The 18499-nt window shown below is 36.8% G+C and overlaps 1 protein-coding gene across 1 annotated transcript in view; it reads right to left on the bottom strand.

Moving 5' to 3' along the window:
* LOC103131421 (exostosin-1a-like) overlaps nt 1–18499 on the bottom strand; it is a 50394-nt gene that overhangs the window by 4815 nt on the left and 27080 nt on the right. The window contains exons 5-8 of the mRNA XM_016666628.1: nt 15943–16061; nt 14083–14178; nt 8310–8402; nt 1695–1855 (exon numbers count right to left, since the gene is read on the bottom strand). Coding sequence (XP_016522114.1) covers nt 1695–1855; nt 8310–8402; nt 14083–14178; nt 15943–16061 — 469 coding nt within the window. The remainder of the gene's footprint in view (nt 1–1694; nt 1856–8309; nt 8403–14082; nt 14179–15942; nt 16062–18499) is intronic.

Here is an 18499-nt window from a genome sequence, read left to right as displayed (position 1 = left end):
GCACACACACACACACACACACACACACACACACACACACACACACACACACCACCTCTAATTCGTGTTGTCTGCTTTTGTTGGCATTTGAGAGTCGAAATAACAAAAGAACTAAGGAGGTGCATTCAGCATCCAAACAATGGAGCGAAGAGAAAGCCGTTTATCTGCGAGACAAGACGCCTGGAATCCCTTTGGAGAGGAACACTCTCGGCTGTTCAATTTACCGCTCGGCTACATGCTCCAGTCTACCCTTTTTTCTTTCACATTTCATTACTAGTATCACATTTTAAACACTTTTAGATAACAGGGCAGTAGAGAAAGCTATATTGTTTCACGTTATTCTCTAGTGAAGGAAATGAGTAGGATGAGCTCAGTGAATGAAAACGGTTAATGTGGATGTTGTAAAGGTTTGGAGCCGATCGCAGAACAATTACAACCCAAAGAGCCAACAGTAATAATGACAGAATGAGCTTTACTGTGGACAATGGACAGCATCTGTCCTCACAGATGACATCCGGTAAATAACTGCAATGATTAGTGGATAAAACATCGGCACATTCTGCTCATTTTTCATTTATACATTTTTTATACATTATAAATACAGTAAAAGTTGCAAATAAAAATTTCAATTCATTTTAAAGCAACAAAATAAACATTTTATTGCCTACAACAGCCTTCCTTTAGTGAACACCTGATTATCTGCAGCTAAAAAATACTTTTATCATCAACATTACTGCTTGGCTTAACATCAGTACAGTGTAGGGCTGATCTGCTGATTATTTTTTGGACTAACCGATTAATAACTGTACAGTAAATGGCGCTTAATATTTTTTATGCAGAATCTGAACGAGGTGCATTCGAAGCCAAAGTGGCAGCTAAAAATGCCACTTGAGTTCTAGGCAGAACATATTTACAGACAAAGACGTTTTTTAATATAAATCCAAAATGTATAAATATATTTTGTACATATTTGGCTTAATTACTCTGAATATGTTGTTTTTTCTACAAATGCTGTTTTTTAAACATCTGTTAGTGATTAGTCGGTGACAATCATTTAAATAATTGATTTATTAAATAATCTTGTATAAACTCTCAATAATTTTAAAATTTCAATAAATTTGAAATTAAGTCAGAAGAGCAAAAGACGAAATTATTTTTTTCTTATAAAACGTTTGATTTATAATGAAGCATTTCTTCCACTCATTCAAACTGTTCAATAGTTTGTCGATGCACAGAAATGCACATTTGTTTTAAAGTAGTACGCAGTTTTACTTTTTAAATGATTCTTCCTTCATTTCTATCACATGAGCTTAAACCCACAGTTTGTAACTTTCTTTTTACATATCTGTTAAAACTATCTCCATATTGTGACAGTTTATAATAGAGATAATAATCTCCACTTCCTCTGAGCTACCAATGCTGTTTGAAGAAATGCACCAAAAACAACCAATCAGAGCCAAGAGGCGGGTCTTAGCGCTGCCAATCACTTGGGACATCGATGGTTTAGTTAAAAACACAGAAATACATGCAGATAGTTAATTAAAAGATGTGTCTATCGTATGCATCTTATTATATGCCATTTTCTTGTCTGGTTGTATTTCTAGAAGCATATTCTGAGTAAAAGAAGGATTCTGTGAATAAAAATAAGTGCAGGGCTTTTTCTGGTCAGCTGGACGTCATTCAGGACTTTGTACCTGTGGTAAAAAGCTGCTCCTGTAAGTACCATGGAGTAGTCATTAGTCCACTTGGAGGTGTAGCCCCAGCGTGATCTGGAACTATCCCAGTAGTGGCTCCTCGCCGGATAACCCACAATCCGCTCCGGAAAACTTTGCCATACAATGAAAGCAAAGTCCACCTGGGGAAGCATAAAAGCAAGGACAGCCAGGGTGGAAAGAGAAGAAAATTGAGGGTAAATGGAAATCACAGCAGTTGCCTTCTTTCTTCTCTTTTAGCACTTTAGCTTTGAACAGTGTAAGATTTGGAGCCAGCTGTCAACAGAAATGCAATGTAATGATTTCACTCGTCAAGAAGTTACTGCAGCTTTTAATGTAGCTCTGCCTCTACAGGTGACCTGGCTGAATGTTTTTCATCTGTCAAGCCGTCTTCGTAGCTGTGTGGCAAATCTGTAGCAAACTATACAGGTCGAATCAGGCGGAGCTGTTTTATATGACAGGGTAAGTTTGTTCAGGTGGGTCTTTCTGAGGCGTGTAATTCCTACATGAAGTCAAACTGGAGCCACAAAAAGCAACTTAAAAAATTCTGATGTGAACTTGATAATGGACAGCAGACCTCAACATTTTATTTTGTTCTGTTTTCCCAGTCTATATATTGCAATGCTAAAACTCCACATACTTCCAGTAGCATCAGTGATTTTTATGAGGATTACGGTGGCTTCCAAACGTACTGGAAGTGATTTATTTTGATTCCTTGAACAAGTTAGGACAGGACAACGGGCTAACAGAACATGTTTTACACTACATCATTCTTAGACAATTTGATTTTAGGGCCCTTTGTTACATTACATCTAAGTAAGCTGCTGTTGGCCACGACCCCCAACTCAACATTTACACTCACGTGAAAATGGCTGCAAACAATTGTACAATGGTACAGCTTTGAAAAGCAGAAGTGGAGCCTCCTGCATGACCAAAAGGAATGGAGCAAGTTATTTCTGGATGGGAAGTGAACAATAAAACATGTGTCTATTATGCAGCACATACAGTGCTGACCAAAACGTGCGGGAGCTCTGCTTGCGTTGCCGGGTAACGGGCGGAACTCTGCTGGCGTTGCCGGGTAACGGGCGGAACTCTGCTGGCGTTGCCGGGTAACGGGCGGAACTCTGCTGGCGTTGTTAGGTGAGGGGTCAATGCCTGCTGATTTGGAGGTTTTTAAACAGATCATTCCTCAGACACCAAAAACATCAACTTGTTGCCAAAACAACAGCTGGGTGAATTCTTTAAGCGTTTGGTTTGTTTTTAGAAGCAGTAGAAAACAAAATGGAAGTATAAAAATGTGCAAAATGTGATTTTACTTCAACTGTAATGTTTCACCTGTAAGGTCTTTAATTGGCAAAGTCCTCAATCCGATTTACTCAAGTTTTTCTTTATTCTTCTGTAATTTTTTCACCATACTGAAAAAAAACCCTCAGGACAAAACAAAAGTAGATAAACAATATTTAAATTCCTATCGATGACAAAAACGCAGCAGTAAAGTAGAAACCTTATGTGGGATTGTGTGGAGCACCTGGCCGTCCTTGAAGGAGTCTGATCCACCTGACAAAGACCCTCCTTTGAATTCAAAAGCACCACTGAGACACGCGGGCAGACACACCAGAGAATAAGGGGATCAGCACATAATGAAATACTTGGCTACACAGACACCGGCGCGCGCACATCACCTGGGGAAGCCGACAGAAAATTAATTACCACAACTGCACGGAAGAAGAGCCGGCGTTGGGGAGGAGAGCCCTGAAAGTGGATGTTCTTTAGTGATGCCTTGCGGCTTCTGTCATGAATCGTGTGAGCAATTACTGTAAAGCGGCGGCGCTAAGCCGAGAGAAAGGTTGCAGCTGCCGCTCCCAATGCAGCCGCCGATCAATTGGCGCGTTGGTGGTTGAGTCTGAGCGCGTCAAAACGTCTCCACAGCCGGGCTGAAAGGATTAATAATATCCTGCAAATCTAATTTTCCCCTCGGTGATGAAGAGGTAAAATGGTGCGTCAATGACAGATTACAGGACTCCTTATTCTTATTCATACTTCTGTTGTTGGGGCATTAAAGATTAGTCCGTTAATTTGCAATGAATGCAGCTCAGTTACTGTGATTTAACACAGAAGTCATTGAGATGTCGTACGAAGTGATAAAAGTACAACTTTGTGTTATACATACTAATAGATTCTACAAGGCCGACATTGATCTACGGATCAGAGGGTCGATCTACCAATAGATCTGTTTCAAATCTCTCCTGACATTTGGGTTTAATGTGTCCAATGTCATGAGATAAGACGAGCACAAGGCATTGTAAGCCCTGGTACCTGCTTCAGTTTTCAGTGTTTTTCTTTTTCAGATATTGTTGCACTGTTGAGCCTCAGGTATTTGATTTATTTGGAAGAAAACTTGCAAAAACTTTTCTGCTTTTAGAGGAACCAGGGTTTTAATTTATTTTATTTTGTTGACTTTTTGTATAATTCAGTTTAATTAACTTTTTCATACTTTTTCATTTTTAGGTCAAAGTATTGGGTAATGAGTACTGGAAATGGTTTCTCAGTTTGTTAGTTTTTGATAACTATGATAACCGTAGGGAGAACTTACTGTTGTTGCAAACCAGTGTTTTTACTTTAACAAGTCTTGTTTTAAAGATATTCTGAATCCCGATGGGATTATTGAATATAGTTGAATAAAAATACATATTTTAAATTTGCTGCCTGTTGGAAATATGAGTTACGGATCAGAATTTGATGGGAATACAGAAGAAAACCATGATTTTAGTAAGATTAACATACCAGCTGCTAACTCCAAAATCATTTAGCCCATGTTTTAGATTTAACTGCTGTTGCTTTACTTTTAAAAAATGATAAATGTTTAACAGCAGGAAAACTAGCAAAAAACATTACAGATGTTGTCATTCTGTCTTAAATTCATATTTTTACAACAGAAATCGGCAAAAAAAGAATTCACAAAATAATGAGAAAGTTTGAATTAAGACAAATTCAGAAAATATTAACAAATGTGTTAAAAAGTAGAAAGTTAATGGATGTTCAAGAGGCACAAAAAAGCTTCTTATAAAAGCTAATTTTCTTTAACTGGACAAACTGATTTTGAGAGAGCTCGTTAATCTGAAGTCTGTTTACTTTTTGAGACTTAAAACCCAAAAGCAGAACAAAATCTGTGTTGATTCATATGATGGTGAGTAAAGTGTTAAATCAATAAAGGTTAGAAAAAATAAGTACCGGTAAATTAGTGCTTTAGTGGTTAAATAGTAGGTAAGGTAGTAAAAACATTTGAAATCATACTGAAATTAAATTTACATTCAGAAATCTAACATGAGCTGCAACAACTTTAACATAATTTAACATTTGCAGGTTAATTGGAGTTCTGCTTTAGTTGCACCAATTCCTGCATGCAGCGCCGAAGGAGAGGCGTCTGTTTTGTCTTCTCTAATCTCTCCTGGTGAAATAAAACTAATTTAATTAACCGAAATAACAATCAGCAAACTGGCAAAGTCAAGCTTTGCTGAAATAATGCAATATGAAAAATGCTAATGAATGTTCAATCGTGGCGATTTTCTCTCCGCTCCGAATATTTAAAGGGCACCAGGACAGATGAATTAATCAGAGCATTAGAGATTCACTGATTAGCTTCTTATTGCTCCTGTTTCAGGAAGAAAGCAGCTGCTCCCACTTGGAACTAACGATTATTTTAGTTATCGATTAATTTATGGACTGTTTTAACGATTAATCAATTAATCGGATAAGAAAATTGGCCCATTCTGCAGATTTTTATTTAAACCTTTTTTGTGCAATATTAGAAGTACAATTCAAATCTATTTAAAAAATATTTTATTGCCATTCCTTTTGTGTAAATTTGATTATTTGTATCAAAGATACAACATTAATGTGAAAGGTTCAGCTCTTTCTGCTTGGTGCAACATCAGTGCTGATGTGTTGTCAATTACTTCCATTAACCAATTATTAATTAGACAGAAAAATGTGATTAATAGATTTTTTCCACAAACTGTGAACTGGGTGAAGTTGAAACTGTGCAGCTTGAGTTTTGGGTAGAACTAGGAGCGTCTCGATAATCAATAAATCAATTAATCGCATAATAAATTAGAGCAAAATCAATAATTTCCATTTGCATGACTTATCGTTTTTCTCTTTTTCTACCAAAAACTAGACGATAAAAGTCTTCAGTCTAGTTCTCTGGTCTCAACTGGACATTTTTAATTTGTTGTTTTATTTATTTTATTTAAAATGTCTTTCAGTTACAGTGTTAAATATTAATTAGAATTTAAAGTTTACTGAAAATCAAATTTCTTGAAAATGGTCTCAAAACAACAATATTATCATTTATCGCAATACCTTCTGGGAAAATTTATCGTCTAGAAAAATGTATTGTGACATATTTACTAAGTTTGTTTTTTCCCCTTGTTAAATGTAAAATGTAAATATGTTTGACAGGTTTAGCTTAAATACTGCTTTGAAAATGAGTCACTACAAATAACGATTAATCGATTACTAAATCAGTTGGCGATTATTTGAATAACTGATTCATCACGATTAATCTGATTAACTCCTGTTAAAGAACAGGCGTTTATAACCTGCCACAGGTTGGTGAATCTGTTTTGTTTTTGTTAGTTTTAGTAAATTTACTGATTGCCTACACATCAGATTGTACTTTAAAATGGACACTGGTACGATTCACGGTTCTTTAAATTGTCCTAAATGAATGCCACTGGAGTGTTTCTCATCCTCTGTTTTAGCAACATCAAATATACCCTTTGTGCTCTGACAGAGTAACGATACAGACGCTGAGGTAATGGCTCTGGCAAAACTCCTGACTCCATGAAAGCACTTTGTTTTTCATTAAATCTTACTCAGCCGGCTCTTTACTTTCCTCTTAGAGCCATAATTGTTGCTATGCATTCTGTCCCTTTAATTGCTCCATCTTTTCTCCTTCCTCTCCATTTCTTGCTGTTTCTTCTTCACTTTTCAGGTTTTTCTTCCATCTTTAAAGTCATCAACACAGGAATGTTGAAAAAGAAGCCAGATTCTTGCAGGTTAAGCTTAAACACTTGTTTACCTCTGAGTGGTTGCTGCACTGTTGAGCAGCGCGAGGCAATTCATTTATTTTGATCATTATTCATGACTTTACGTGGACGGCTTGTGCCATTTCAGTACGGATCAATACTGTGTCAAGGTATCACCTCATCCTCCTATTGGCTGAAACCGACTGGAAGTGAGACAGAGATCACACTGGGAAGAGGACAAAAAATGCTTTTTACTAATAAACTGTCCCAGTTTCAACTGAAAGTGAGCATTCTAGTGAGGTTTTGGATTTTTGAGTGGTTTTGTTTTATTATAATATCCTATTAATTTACCTCCCCATCTATGTTAAAAATAAATGTTTGCAGGTTTTTTGTTTTGCAGCTTTATACTGTTTTAAAAACATTCACTTTAAATGTCTAAAATACCTTTTGGTTTGTTTGTTGTTTTTTTAAGTGTATGTGATTGTGATGTATGAACATTTTATTGAGTGACACATCTGACATTTATTTTTAAAATTGTATTAAGGCTTACAGTGGTGGGCACACTTCTGCTGATCTGCTAATTTCAGTTTAGCGCTTTAGCATTTTTGATAACTTATGTTCCTTTTACTTTTTCCAGATAAATTCTAAAACACTAATTTAGGTTGTTTTGTAAACTTTCAGTTGAGTAAAGTTCATCTGTGCTGAGATTTTGGCTATCGACTTTTAGCTGTTTATATCCATGCTTTTATTTTGAAGTGGGGAACTGTTTACACAGCAGATCCATTTCCTTTTCTCACATTATTTATTTTTTCTAGAAGGGCATTAAGGAACATTTATTGTGATGTTTAAAATGGTGCTCAAAGGTTGTAGTCTTTCAAGGGAAGATATAACTGGAATTAAAGTTAGCGCTTTAGCGTTAGCGTCTGCCAATTAGCATGTTGGTATAGTGCTTTAGCTGTAGCAGAACTGATGTTTGATTAATGCTTAATGTTGGTTCAAATTTTGCTTTTTATATTGCTTAATGCAACAGAAATTAAAATGTTAAACTGTTGCCAAACACAACCAACAAAACAGAAAATTGTTAAGCTAAGCTAAGTAAATTAAATCAAACAACAAAAAACTTGTAGAACCTTAAAAACATTAAACTAGAATCAAACAGACATTTAAACTGACATTATTTGAATTGAAGTTACATGTTAGCATTAGCTTCTGTTAAATACTGTTAATGTAGCGCTTTAGCGTTAGCAGGGCTAATGTTTTACGGTTAGCGTAACTAGCTTTTCTGTTTACCCAGTTTGTAGGGAGTGATTGTGCAGCCTGACCATAACCATTTACCTTTTGAATGAATTACTGAAAGTAATTTATTTTTTAATAATTAAAGTTATGGGACTGCATTCCTTTGCTGGGTGGGAGAACGGTGCGCTAACAGGACTGACTGTGACGAGATTAATTCAGAAGTTGTAATCTTTGTCTAGTGGCGTCGTGTGCTGACAGCATGGCTGCCTCACCTCGTTTTCTAGATGAAGTATTTGTGTCCAAGTTTTCTGGTTTGTAATCAATAACTCACCTCATTGGTTGAGAGAACAGAGTCTTCATCCAGACTGAGCACGGCGTCGGTGGTGATGATGTCGTCGTGCGGGAAAAAACGACTGCTCATCGTCTGCAGAGCAAAACGGACACCATCATAGATTAATATAGTCTAATGAATCCAAAACAAGAAAAACTTCAGGCCCCACAGAGACAAAGCAGCTTTAAAAGGTCAAATAAATCTCATTTACTTCATTTTTGAATGATTATTTGTAGGGAGACGTAAAAAATCTGAACTTAATAAACAAATAGTTGTTTCACCCCCAGCTGTTGGTCTGTCGATCAGCGAGCGCGCCTAATAGCTTTTTGTGTGACTATCAATTCAGCGCCTGACAGAAAACATTGTGGACCCAGATCCATCAGCCTAAAGATGGCCGCTGAAGTTATTGACTCGTAATTAAAGCATGAATTATTCAACTGTTTGTTTGGAGAACAAATGAAGGGACAGAAATTGATGTTTGAGGAAAAGGAAAGTTCTGGTTCCTCACCTTAAAAATGTTGAATACATCTAAGCATTATTTTGAACAAACATGAATACACAACTAAAATATGTTTGTAAATTAACTTCACATTTATCTAATTTACAAACTGTACTGTAATGATAAGTTTCACTGATTGTTTACTGGACTGCATCTTTAGGCCTTAGATGCTAATTTCAAAGCTAATTTTTCATTTAGCGCATTAACTAATTTTAGCACATTTAGCCTCCCTAAATAATTTTCCGGATAAATTCTAAAGTACTAATTTACTTGGCTGTTTTGTTAACTTTAAATTAAATAAAGTTTGTCACATCGGTTTTACTGTGCGCTGAATTTGGTTGAAAAACGTATCACGATATCTGTGTTTCGTATCAGTCGATGTTGATGATTGTTGTTAATCGTTTTAAATGCCTAAATGCTGCCAAAATGGTGACGTGACATTTCTGGTTTTATCTGCAGTTTTTACTCCACATTGTTGTTTTTTAGTTTTAATCAGTTACAAGGCAAAACTTTAAGCTGCTGCTGTGCCAATTACTCAACAAGTTGTTGCTAGGTAACCAATGGGTGAGTGAGTTGCTAGGTAACCAATGAGTGAGTGAGTTGCTAGGTAACCAGAGAGTGAGCGAGTTGCTAGGTAACCAAAGAGTGAGTGAGTTGCTAGATAACCAGAGAGTGAGCGTGTTGCTAGGTAACCAATGAGTGAGTGAGTTGCTAGGTAACCAAAGAGTGAGTGAGTTGCTAGGTAACCAAAGAGTGAGTGAATTGCTAGGTAACCAAAGAGTGAGTGAGTTGCTAGGTAACCAGAGTGAGCGAGTTGCTAGGTAACCAGAGTGAGCGAGTTGCTAGGTAACCAAAGAGTGAGTGAGTTGCTAGGTAACCAAAGAGTGAGTGAGTTGCTAGGTAACCAATGAGTGAGTGAGCGAGTAAGTTGATTCCATCAACCTGGACAATGGAAATATATATTTCAGTTAAAAATTTCAGTTTATGGAAAAATCTTGACAGTAAGATAAAACAATTAAATCTCTTTTTGGTTTTTAAAGAAATTTAAAAATCATAACGAAGCGATATGGTGTCGAATAAGCTGATATTTTGTTGTGTATTTGAAATATATCTAATAATTTAAGTTAAATAGCCAATTTTCTCCTCATGTTAATAAGGGGAAGATATAAGTTTATATCTATAAACTATAACTCTAACTATAGATACATGTAGTAATAAAAACAAACTAGAATAATTAAACAATATATTACTGAATACATAACTTAGTGTTTAATAGTTACATGAACTATTCCTATTTATTATTGAGTGAATGAAATGAAAAATAAAATACAAAAAAATAGAAAAAGAAAATAAATTAAACATTGTTCAGCCTGGCGAGGACAAATAAAACCTGTCGGCCCGCCAGGCTTACAGTACACTGAAGGAAACCCTAAAATAGACAAACAGCAACAGATTATCACTGCTTTGTTGGACATGCCTTGGTGGACATGGTGTAATGTGCCGACAGGAGCTGCAGCTGCAACATTATTGGCGTGTAAAAAGGAAACTAAGAAGGCACAAGCCTACAGTAGAAAGCCAGTTTAGTTTATTACACATGTGCCAGCATGATGCATTAGCGTGCAGGCTGAGGTCGACTGCACGTTTCTTCACCCAGGAGTCTTAAAAACAAGCCGCTGTTTTAATATTTGTTGGTTTCATCTTGAATTAGCCAAGATTTGATGCCAATTAAATTAATCTTCATTTTAGCTGCTGTTAGATTCCTGGAAATGGTTTTAAGAGAAGCTTAGCAAAGATCGTAGATGTCTGTAAGTATCACTCAGCTCATCATCTTAGATTATTAAGCTGCTAGACGCAGAGTTCAAACTTATCGAGACATTTCCTGAAAAAGGACATTTAAAAGCACGTCAGTTTAAAGCAGACGTGCGATTTTACATCACAGAATCACTTTAAAGTTATTTTCTGGGATCAAAGTGTTATATAATCATTAGTCAGGTGATAAATTCAGCCAGGAAGACAAACACTTCAGCACAAATTGACTGAATGACATAATTTTACTTTTTGGTTAGATTTTCTCTATTTTAGAGCGTTATCTGATATTTTAAAAGTCAAAAATTTATTTCTAGATAAAATAACGAGCGGCCCAGAACAACAAAGATGGATCATTAAATAAGTAAAGAAAATGCCTAAAATTGTTTGTTAGCAATTTTAATACAATATAATTTAGGAAGAGATTTTAAACTCAAACGTGATGAACTTTGTTTTTATGCATGTTTTATCCTTGTAGACAAAATGGATCCTCACCATGCAGCGTCTTTATCTTTAACCACATTCTGGACTCATATTTCTATCAGTCCTCAGCGTTTGTTGTCGTTTCTGTTTACCAGTTCAAACATTTTGCTCTCGCTACAGTAAATGCTGGCTTTGAGCCGTCTTATCGGCTGAATCAAACTCCACGGCGGTTTTGTAGTTGTCCGGGTAACCGTCCCACCCCCACTGCTTCCCTCCGGCCGGCGTCATTGCGTTTTGCCTCTGGACTCAGATTAGATCCATCTGATACCTCTGGCAGTTCAGTGGTCCGTTATCTTCTTCACCTCCCTTCACTCCTTCCCTCTCTGCATATTTGAAAGCGGCTTATATCTGCTTTCATCTCGTAAATTTCTTCAGAGTTGAGATCAATTGGCAGTTTGCAGTTTTAAGAGTGGTCATTTCTTTAATAATTAACATTTTATGATCACTTAGATGCTAAATTATGGATGAAACTCCCATTAATTCTGCTATGTTGAAGTTAATATGTTTTGATTTGAAGTTTCCTTTGAAACAATGTTTAAAAAAGTCATTGTGCCTCAAGGCTGGATGCGTCTGCAGCTAAGTGATTGCAGACTGGGCTCCTGTTTTTCAGCTGATCTGACAGAGATTAAAAACAGCGGAGTGAAGCCAGGCAACAGAGAAGAAGTAAAGGTTTGCTGATGGAGTATAACACTCAGCATTATAGAGTAGAAACAGTCATAACCAACAACAAATTACTGTGCTGCTGCGCCCCGTTGAGACAAATGACACTTTCTGAGCGTGCGTGTTTGTCGTTATTACAGCGGGAGCAAACAGAAACCGAAGCAAACACACCCGAGAGCATCTGTCCTGGCAGCACGACAACATACCGCATGACTAATTATAGGACCGCACGCACCGCAAGAGGCTTTTTACTGTCACCCGTGGAAACGTCGCCCCGGTTTTTCAAGGGGGGAGACATTTACATGAAAACAAACAGAAGCAATTAGCCGACGAGACGAGAGCCGCACACAGAGAGACGTTTACATAGAGGTCGCGTGGGAGGCTGGGTGTGTGTTTTAGAGGATGAGCGGTCGCAACTAATGAGAAAATTAGAACAATTTAAAGTGTAAAAGTACCCGAAACAGCTGGGAGGTTATTCAGCTTCTGGGTATTCTTGAAGAAAGACTATTACCCAGTTATGCTGCAAATAACAATATCCGCAGATTTGTACTGTTATTGCTCACAATAAAAGCTGGAATCCTTCAGTTTCACTGCTTTAAGTGTTTGCTTTACCCAGAAACAATAAAACATTTGATGGCAAAGGACAGATGGTTATCAAACTAAACAGTCATTTATCCTGTCCTCCGTTCTGTTAAAGGACTCCTGGTACGTCTAAAGGCTGACAAATTGGAAATATGCGGCTTTGATTACATTTAAAACCTTGTTTGCAGGTTTTCTGATTCGTTTTCAACAAAATGGAAAAAAGTTTCACTTTTCTTTATGTATTTAAAGCTTTTAAATGCTTCTTTAAACAGGTTAGGAGAGGTCTACAGGTTATAAAAACATGCTCAGTAAATGTTTTGCACAAAATCATTCTTTTCAGAATGAGCTGTTTCAGGCCGTCTTGTCACTTTAAATCCAATTAACCTGCTGCAGACCCAACTGAACGTTTACGCACACACGTGAAAATAGCTGCAAGCAGATGCGCAGTTATACAAGTGTGAAAAGCAAAAGTGGAGCCTCCTACACAAATAAAAATAACCCAGGAAGTGGTTTGTGGATGTTAAGTCAACAAAACACTTATATTTTCCAGCAGCCATTGTACAGTAGTAAAACCAGTTGACATCGATTACTTGGGTTGCTAAGTAACAGGTGGAACTCTGCTGAGGTTGCTAAGTAACAGGCGGAACTCTGCTGGGGTTGCTAAGTAACAGGCGGAACTCTCCTGGGGTTGCTAAGTAACAGGCGGAACTCTGCTGAGGTTGCTAAGTAACAGGTGGAACTCTGCTGGGGTTGCTAGGTAAAGGGCAGGGTGACTTAATAATGTGGAAGTTTTCGAAATGGCTCATTTTCCAGAAACAAAAAAAACAAAAAAAANCTGAGGTTGCTAAGTAACAGGTGGAACTCTGCTGAGGTTGCCAAGTAACAGGTGGAACTCTGCTGAGGTTGCTAAGTAACAGGTGGAACTCTGCTTGGGTTGCTAGGTAAAGGGCAGGGTGACTTAATAATGTGGAAGTTTTCGAAATGGCTCATTTCTAGGTCCCCTTTAAGTAAATTAAAAGTAGATACAATAAATATCTATTTGTGATTACTGATTGTCCAATTTCAATTATATTTAAACGCTCAGGACTAGTTTTAAAAACTTTTCTTAGACCAAGATAAAATTTCAAACTTGGACAACAAAAATTTGGTGAAATATCTTTATAAATACCAGATTTTTTTTCTCATAAAAACTAACAGCTAACTTAATCCACAAAGACAAAATATTGTCATTTATACCATAGAAGCATGCAGTAAAAGATGCATTTTGTTTTTATTCTAGAACTATGCTGCTTTGTTAGCCTAGCTCTGATTTATTCATTTTTCTAGACTTTTGGATGCTGTGCATCTGAAAGGATTTTTGCTCTTACTTTTTTACCTTCAGACAGTCGGTTTGATGTGTAACCGCGGCGACAAGGTGTGTGTGTTTTTTTTTTTTTAACCAACCAGGATTATCCGATTAGCATCTCAAAAGCATCAAATAACACCTAAAGTACAACCTCAAATCCCAGGAGATGAAAAGGAGACTTTATGGAAGAAGAGACACTATTCATGTAAGCTTGAACTTTAGGAACAAGAGTATTTGTATGGAAGGTTGTATAAAAAAAAGTCTTCAGGCTTTAATGTTGAGGTTTAATTTCCTGGAGCACCTTTTGGTAAGTATCTTTTTAAAGTGCAGATAAATGTTTTTATCGCTTGAAGTCGACTTCCACACAGTAACGGATGCAGAAAGCCAGCAGCTGTTACCTTGGTCTGTCCTTCGATGACAGTGAGAGGCACGCTGGTGGAGGGCCACTTATTTCGAGGAGGTAAAGGTTTCTCACAGTTCCACAAAACCACAACCTACATGAAAAACACACAGGGAGCTGGTTGATATGCTGCTTTCAGCGAATTTGGATGTTATTTTATGCATGTCGAGTCAGAAATAAGCACAAAATTGCAAAATAAAAAATAAAAAATTATTTCAATTTGGATGCTTTTAAAAATGTAATTTGGAAAAATGGAGGATTTTTATTCTGGTAAAGTCTGTAAAGGAGCCATTTTTCTTGGAGATGCGTTTAGTTTGAATGGTCCAGTCAAAGTCCATATATTAATCTGTGACGAGACTGGAAAATTGATGTTTACAGACATCAAATACATCCAATCTGACTGAAGCTGACCAATTTCACAAAGAAGAATGTCTGAAAATGCAGATTTTGCACTATTAGCTACACAAAAAAATCCAAGGATCAATTAGAAACATTAAAGTTTTTGGTTTAAAAATGGAAAAGAGTCAAAGTCCATGTGGTACAAATATTTTTTCAAGGGAATTAAAAACTTGTAAATTAGAAAATTAAAAAATATTCCACAAAATACTGTAAATTTAAAAGACAGGTGTCAAAGTCAAGGCCCGGGGGCCAAATCTGGCCCGCCGTAGCTTTTTATGTGGCCCTCTAGATTCCAAATTACATCTTCCAGTTTTCACAAATCTGCAAAATTCACACAAAATCAACAAATCTTCACATTATTTCCTGATTTTACTACAGATTTTCTCAAAATTGGTCAAAAACATTGAATTTAAATGACTGCAGTCTTATTTGATGTCAAGTCACATTTAACATCATCCATTAGCGAGAATACTGTACAAATTCCTTATAAACATTTCTAAATAGTCACCACAAAAGATTTAAAAGAAACACTAAATTAATCATAAAATCCTGGACGAACAATTATTTATTGATATTTTAACAATGTAATTGGTTTTATCAATATATTCTGGCACAACTGGCCCTTTAGGAACATTCTGATTTTTGATATGGCTCATAATGAAAATGATTTAAATCATGGGAGATGGGATTAAACTTTGTCTAACTTGATTTTCAAACTCTGCAGGCTCCAACCTGAAGGTAACTTGCTCACAGGTAACAGCATTATTACGCTTCTCTCTCAAAAATGGGTTATTATCTGGATCCTGGGACAGTTTGGACCCATTTTCCTACCTGTGCACAGAACTTGGACTTGGCCACAGCGATGATGAGCTTCACCACAGGGGAGATCTGGGCCTGCAGAGGAGTTACCGTATGGACCACAGCTGTGAACTGCTGCGATGGGCTCTTACCTGCAGCACAAACACAAACAAAGCAGGATGAGAAGATGGAGCGCTGCTTCAGACTCCACCACAGATTTCCGGACAAATCAATCCTGATCTCTGCTTCGCTCATCAAACGTCAGCACATCTGTTCGCTTTTCACTTCAACAAGGAGGAGGAAAGATGTCCAGTCAGTTTCATTTTGGTCTTTTTATTGTTGCTGCTCATTCACTGAGTATTTCTACGTTGTGAAAACCTTTTAAAGCTCATTACATAAGTTATAAAATAAACAATCTCAGATGAGAGGTTGTGCTTGACTTTTTCCATTGTCTGTCNGAACATTCTGATTTTTGATATGGCTCATACTGAAAATGATTCAAATCATGTGAGATGGGATTAAACTTTGTCTAACTTGATTTTCAAACTCTGCAGGCTCTAACCTGAAGGTAGCTTGCTCACAGGTAACAGCATTATTACGCTTCTCTCTCAAAAATGGGTTATTATCTGGATCCTGGGACAGTTTGGACCCATTTTCCTACCTGTGCACAGAACTTGGACTTGGCCACAGCGATGATGAGCTTCACCACAGGGGAGATCTGGGCCTGCAGAGGAGTTACCGTATGGACCACAGCTGTGAACTGCTGCGATGGGCTCTTACCTGCAGCACAAACAAAGCAGGATGAGAAGATGGAGCGCTGCTTCAGACTCCACCACAGATTTCCGGACAAATCAATCCTGATCTCTGCTTCGCTCATCAGACGTCAGCACATCTGTTCGCTTTTCACTTCAACAAGGAGGAGGAAAGACGTCCAGTCAGTTTCATTTTGGTCTTTTTATTGTTGCTGCTCATTCACTGAGTATTTCTACGTTGTGAAAACCTTTTAAAGCTCATTACATAAGTTATAAAATAAACAATCTCAGATGAGAGGTTGTGCTTGACTTTTTCCATTGTCTGTCGTTTTGACTGACGGTGGCCATAAACAAAAATTTAAATTAAAACAATGACATTCAGTTGCATTTAATTTTCAAAACAGAAGCAGATGAATGCATGAAACTTTTCTCCAAAGTGACAGTAACTATATCTAAACAATACAATAAAAATATTACACTTGATGTCGATCTGGAGGCTGAATCTGCACTAGAGTCTGGGATTACAGGTGAAACTTTTGAAATCAGGGAACATTTCTCCAATTGAGGTGATTAGAAATTGGCAAAACTCTCTGAACGATTGGTTTTCTAAACCTACAAGCCCTTGCATTGGTGGGAGGAAATCCTAAACCAATGCTTCAGCTGCTCCAAAGCGTCAAGTTCTGCTAGCACAACCTGTTAATGCTAAAGCTAGTTAGCATGGCTAGGCCTGTCACAATAACTAATGTTTCTGGACTATTAATCATCCTAGAAGTTATTGTAACAAACAATAATATTGTTGTTGTGAGACAATTTGTCAGTAATCTAACGGATATAATGACAAATAATTCAAGAACACATTCTCAAAGATCAATAAACTTTAAATTCTGATTAACATTTAACACTGAAACTGAAAGACATTTTAAATATCCAAAATAAATCATAAAAACAACAAATGAAGTTCCAGGAAACAAAATTACCCTTCAAAACAAGGTTAAGTCCAAAACTCCAGACTGAAGACTTTTATCATCCACTTTTTGGTAGCAAGAGAAAAACGATAAATCATGACATTGGAAATTATTGAGTTTATTTTAATTTATCATGCAATTAATTGATTTATTGATTATTGTGACAGACCTTAGCATGGCCACTGATGATGGCAGAGAAACGGTTTTCTTGTAACAGTGAGTTGTTAATTTGCCACTAACATGTTTAGCAGCGAGTACATGAGAATGATTGACAGTGCTAAGAACCTCCTCTTGGCTCTGATTGGATGTTTGTGCATTTCTTCATATGGGAGAAATTTTAAAAAAGAAAAAAAGTGGAATTGTTTAGAGTTTGAAAAGTTGCTAGAAAAACAAAAGTTTTGAGATTAACTTTCTGAAATTTTTCTGAGTTTGAAAAGCGGAAGGAATTGGAAAGGATAGATCTTTTCATAAATTATCTGCCTCATAATAAATTGTCACAACATGTTGACAGTTTAACAAATATGCAAAAAAAAAAAAAAGTAGAAGTGACAAGTAAAAGTGATCTGTGAGCCAAATCCAGTCCAGTCCCGGTCTCATGTGAAGTTCTACTTGAGTAACTTTTTGGAAAAACTTTACTTTCAGGAGTATTTTTACTACTCTGTACTTTTTCTCTTGAGTAATTTTATTATTCATTAAAATATCTAGATTTTCCTCCCACTGACTGAAAAACAAAAACATTTTAACCAAAAATTAAGACGCACACCTGTAGTTTTTGTTAAAGTTTCATAAGTTTGTTTTTTTTAATTTGGAAAAAAAATATTTTGCCTGATTGTCATTTTTTTTTGCATGTTTGTATTTTTTTATATGAATAATTATCATTTTCATCCTTAAAATACCTAAATTTCCACATAACTTTACATCTTGACCTGTTTGTTTATGTAATGTTTAAATATTAAATGACTGATAATTTGATCAGCACTTTTTACCAAATACTTTTTTACTCTTACTCAACTAATTTTTACTTGAGTAAGAACATGTTAAGTATTGCTACTCTTACTAGAGTCCAATTCTTTGGTTCTCTACCACTTTTAGTCTTACATTATAAGCAATTATGAGAAAGAAAGATGGTGTGCAGCCAACAATAAACGTAGAAATCTATGAAAGATGAATGGAGGAAGATGTGGAAACGCGCGCAGACGTTTTGATATGTAGGGCAGCCGAAGCGAGCCGGGCTGCAGTGGGAACAGAAGCGCCGTCTGTTTGGGAACCGGGGATCCTCATGGATAGGTGAAGTGCTCTTTAGTGCAGCTCTATCCATCTCGCCGACGCTGCCATCGGCCGTCTCAGGTGGGCTTGCTGGTATTTATGGAAGCAGGAGCTTTGCCCTTGTGGGGGTCGCACAAACGGGCGCGTGCTTTTGGTTTCCTGGAAAGAGCAACGCCGCTCTGATTAATATTAATATGCTAATGTTTTCCAGCAGGGCGGTTTTAATTGGAATGAG

This window comes from Poecilia formosa, unplaced genomic scaffold, assembly GCF_000485575.1.
Source record: "Poecilia formosa unplaced genomic scaffold, Poecilia_formosa-5.1.2 Scaffold758, whole genome shotgun sequence".
Taxonomy (NCBI): Eukaryota; Metazoa; Chordata; class Actinopteri; order Cyprinodontiformes; family Poeciliidae; genus Poecilia; species Poecilia formosa.
The sequence above is the reverse complement of the archived record's forward strand: the minus strand, read 5'-3'. Positions and strand labels throughout refer to the sequence as shown.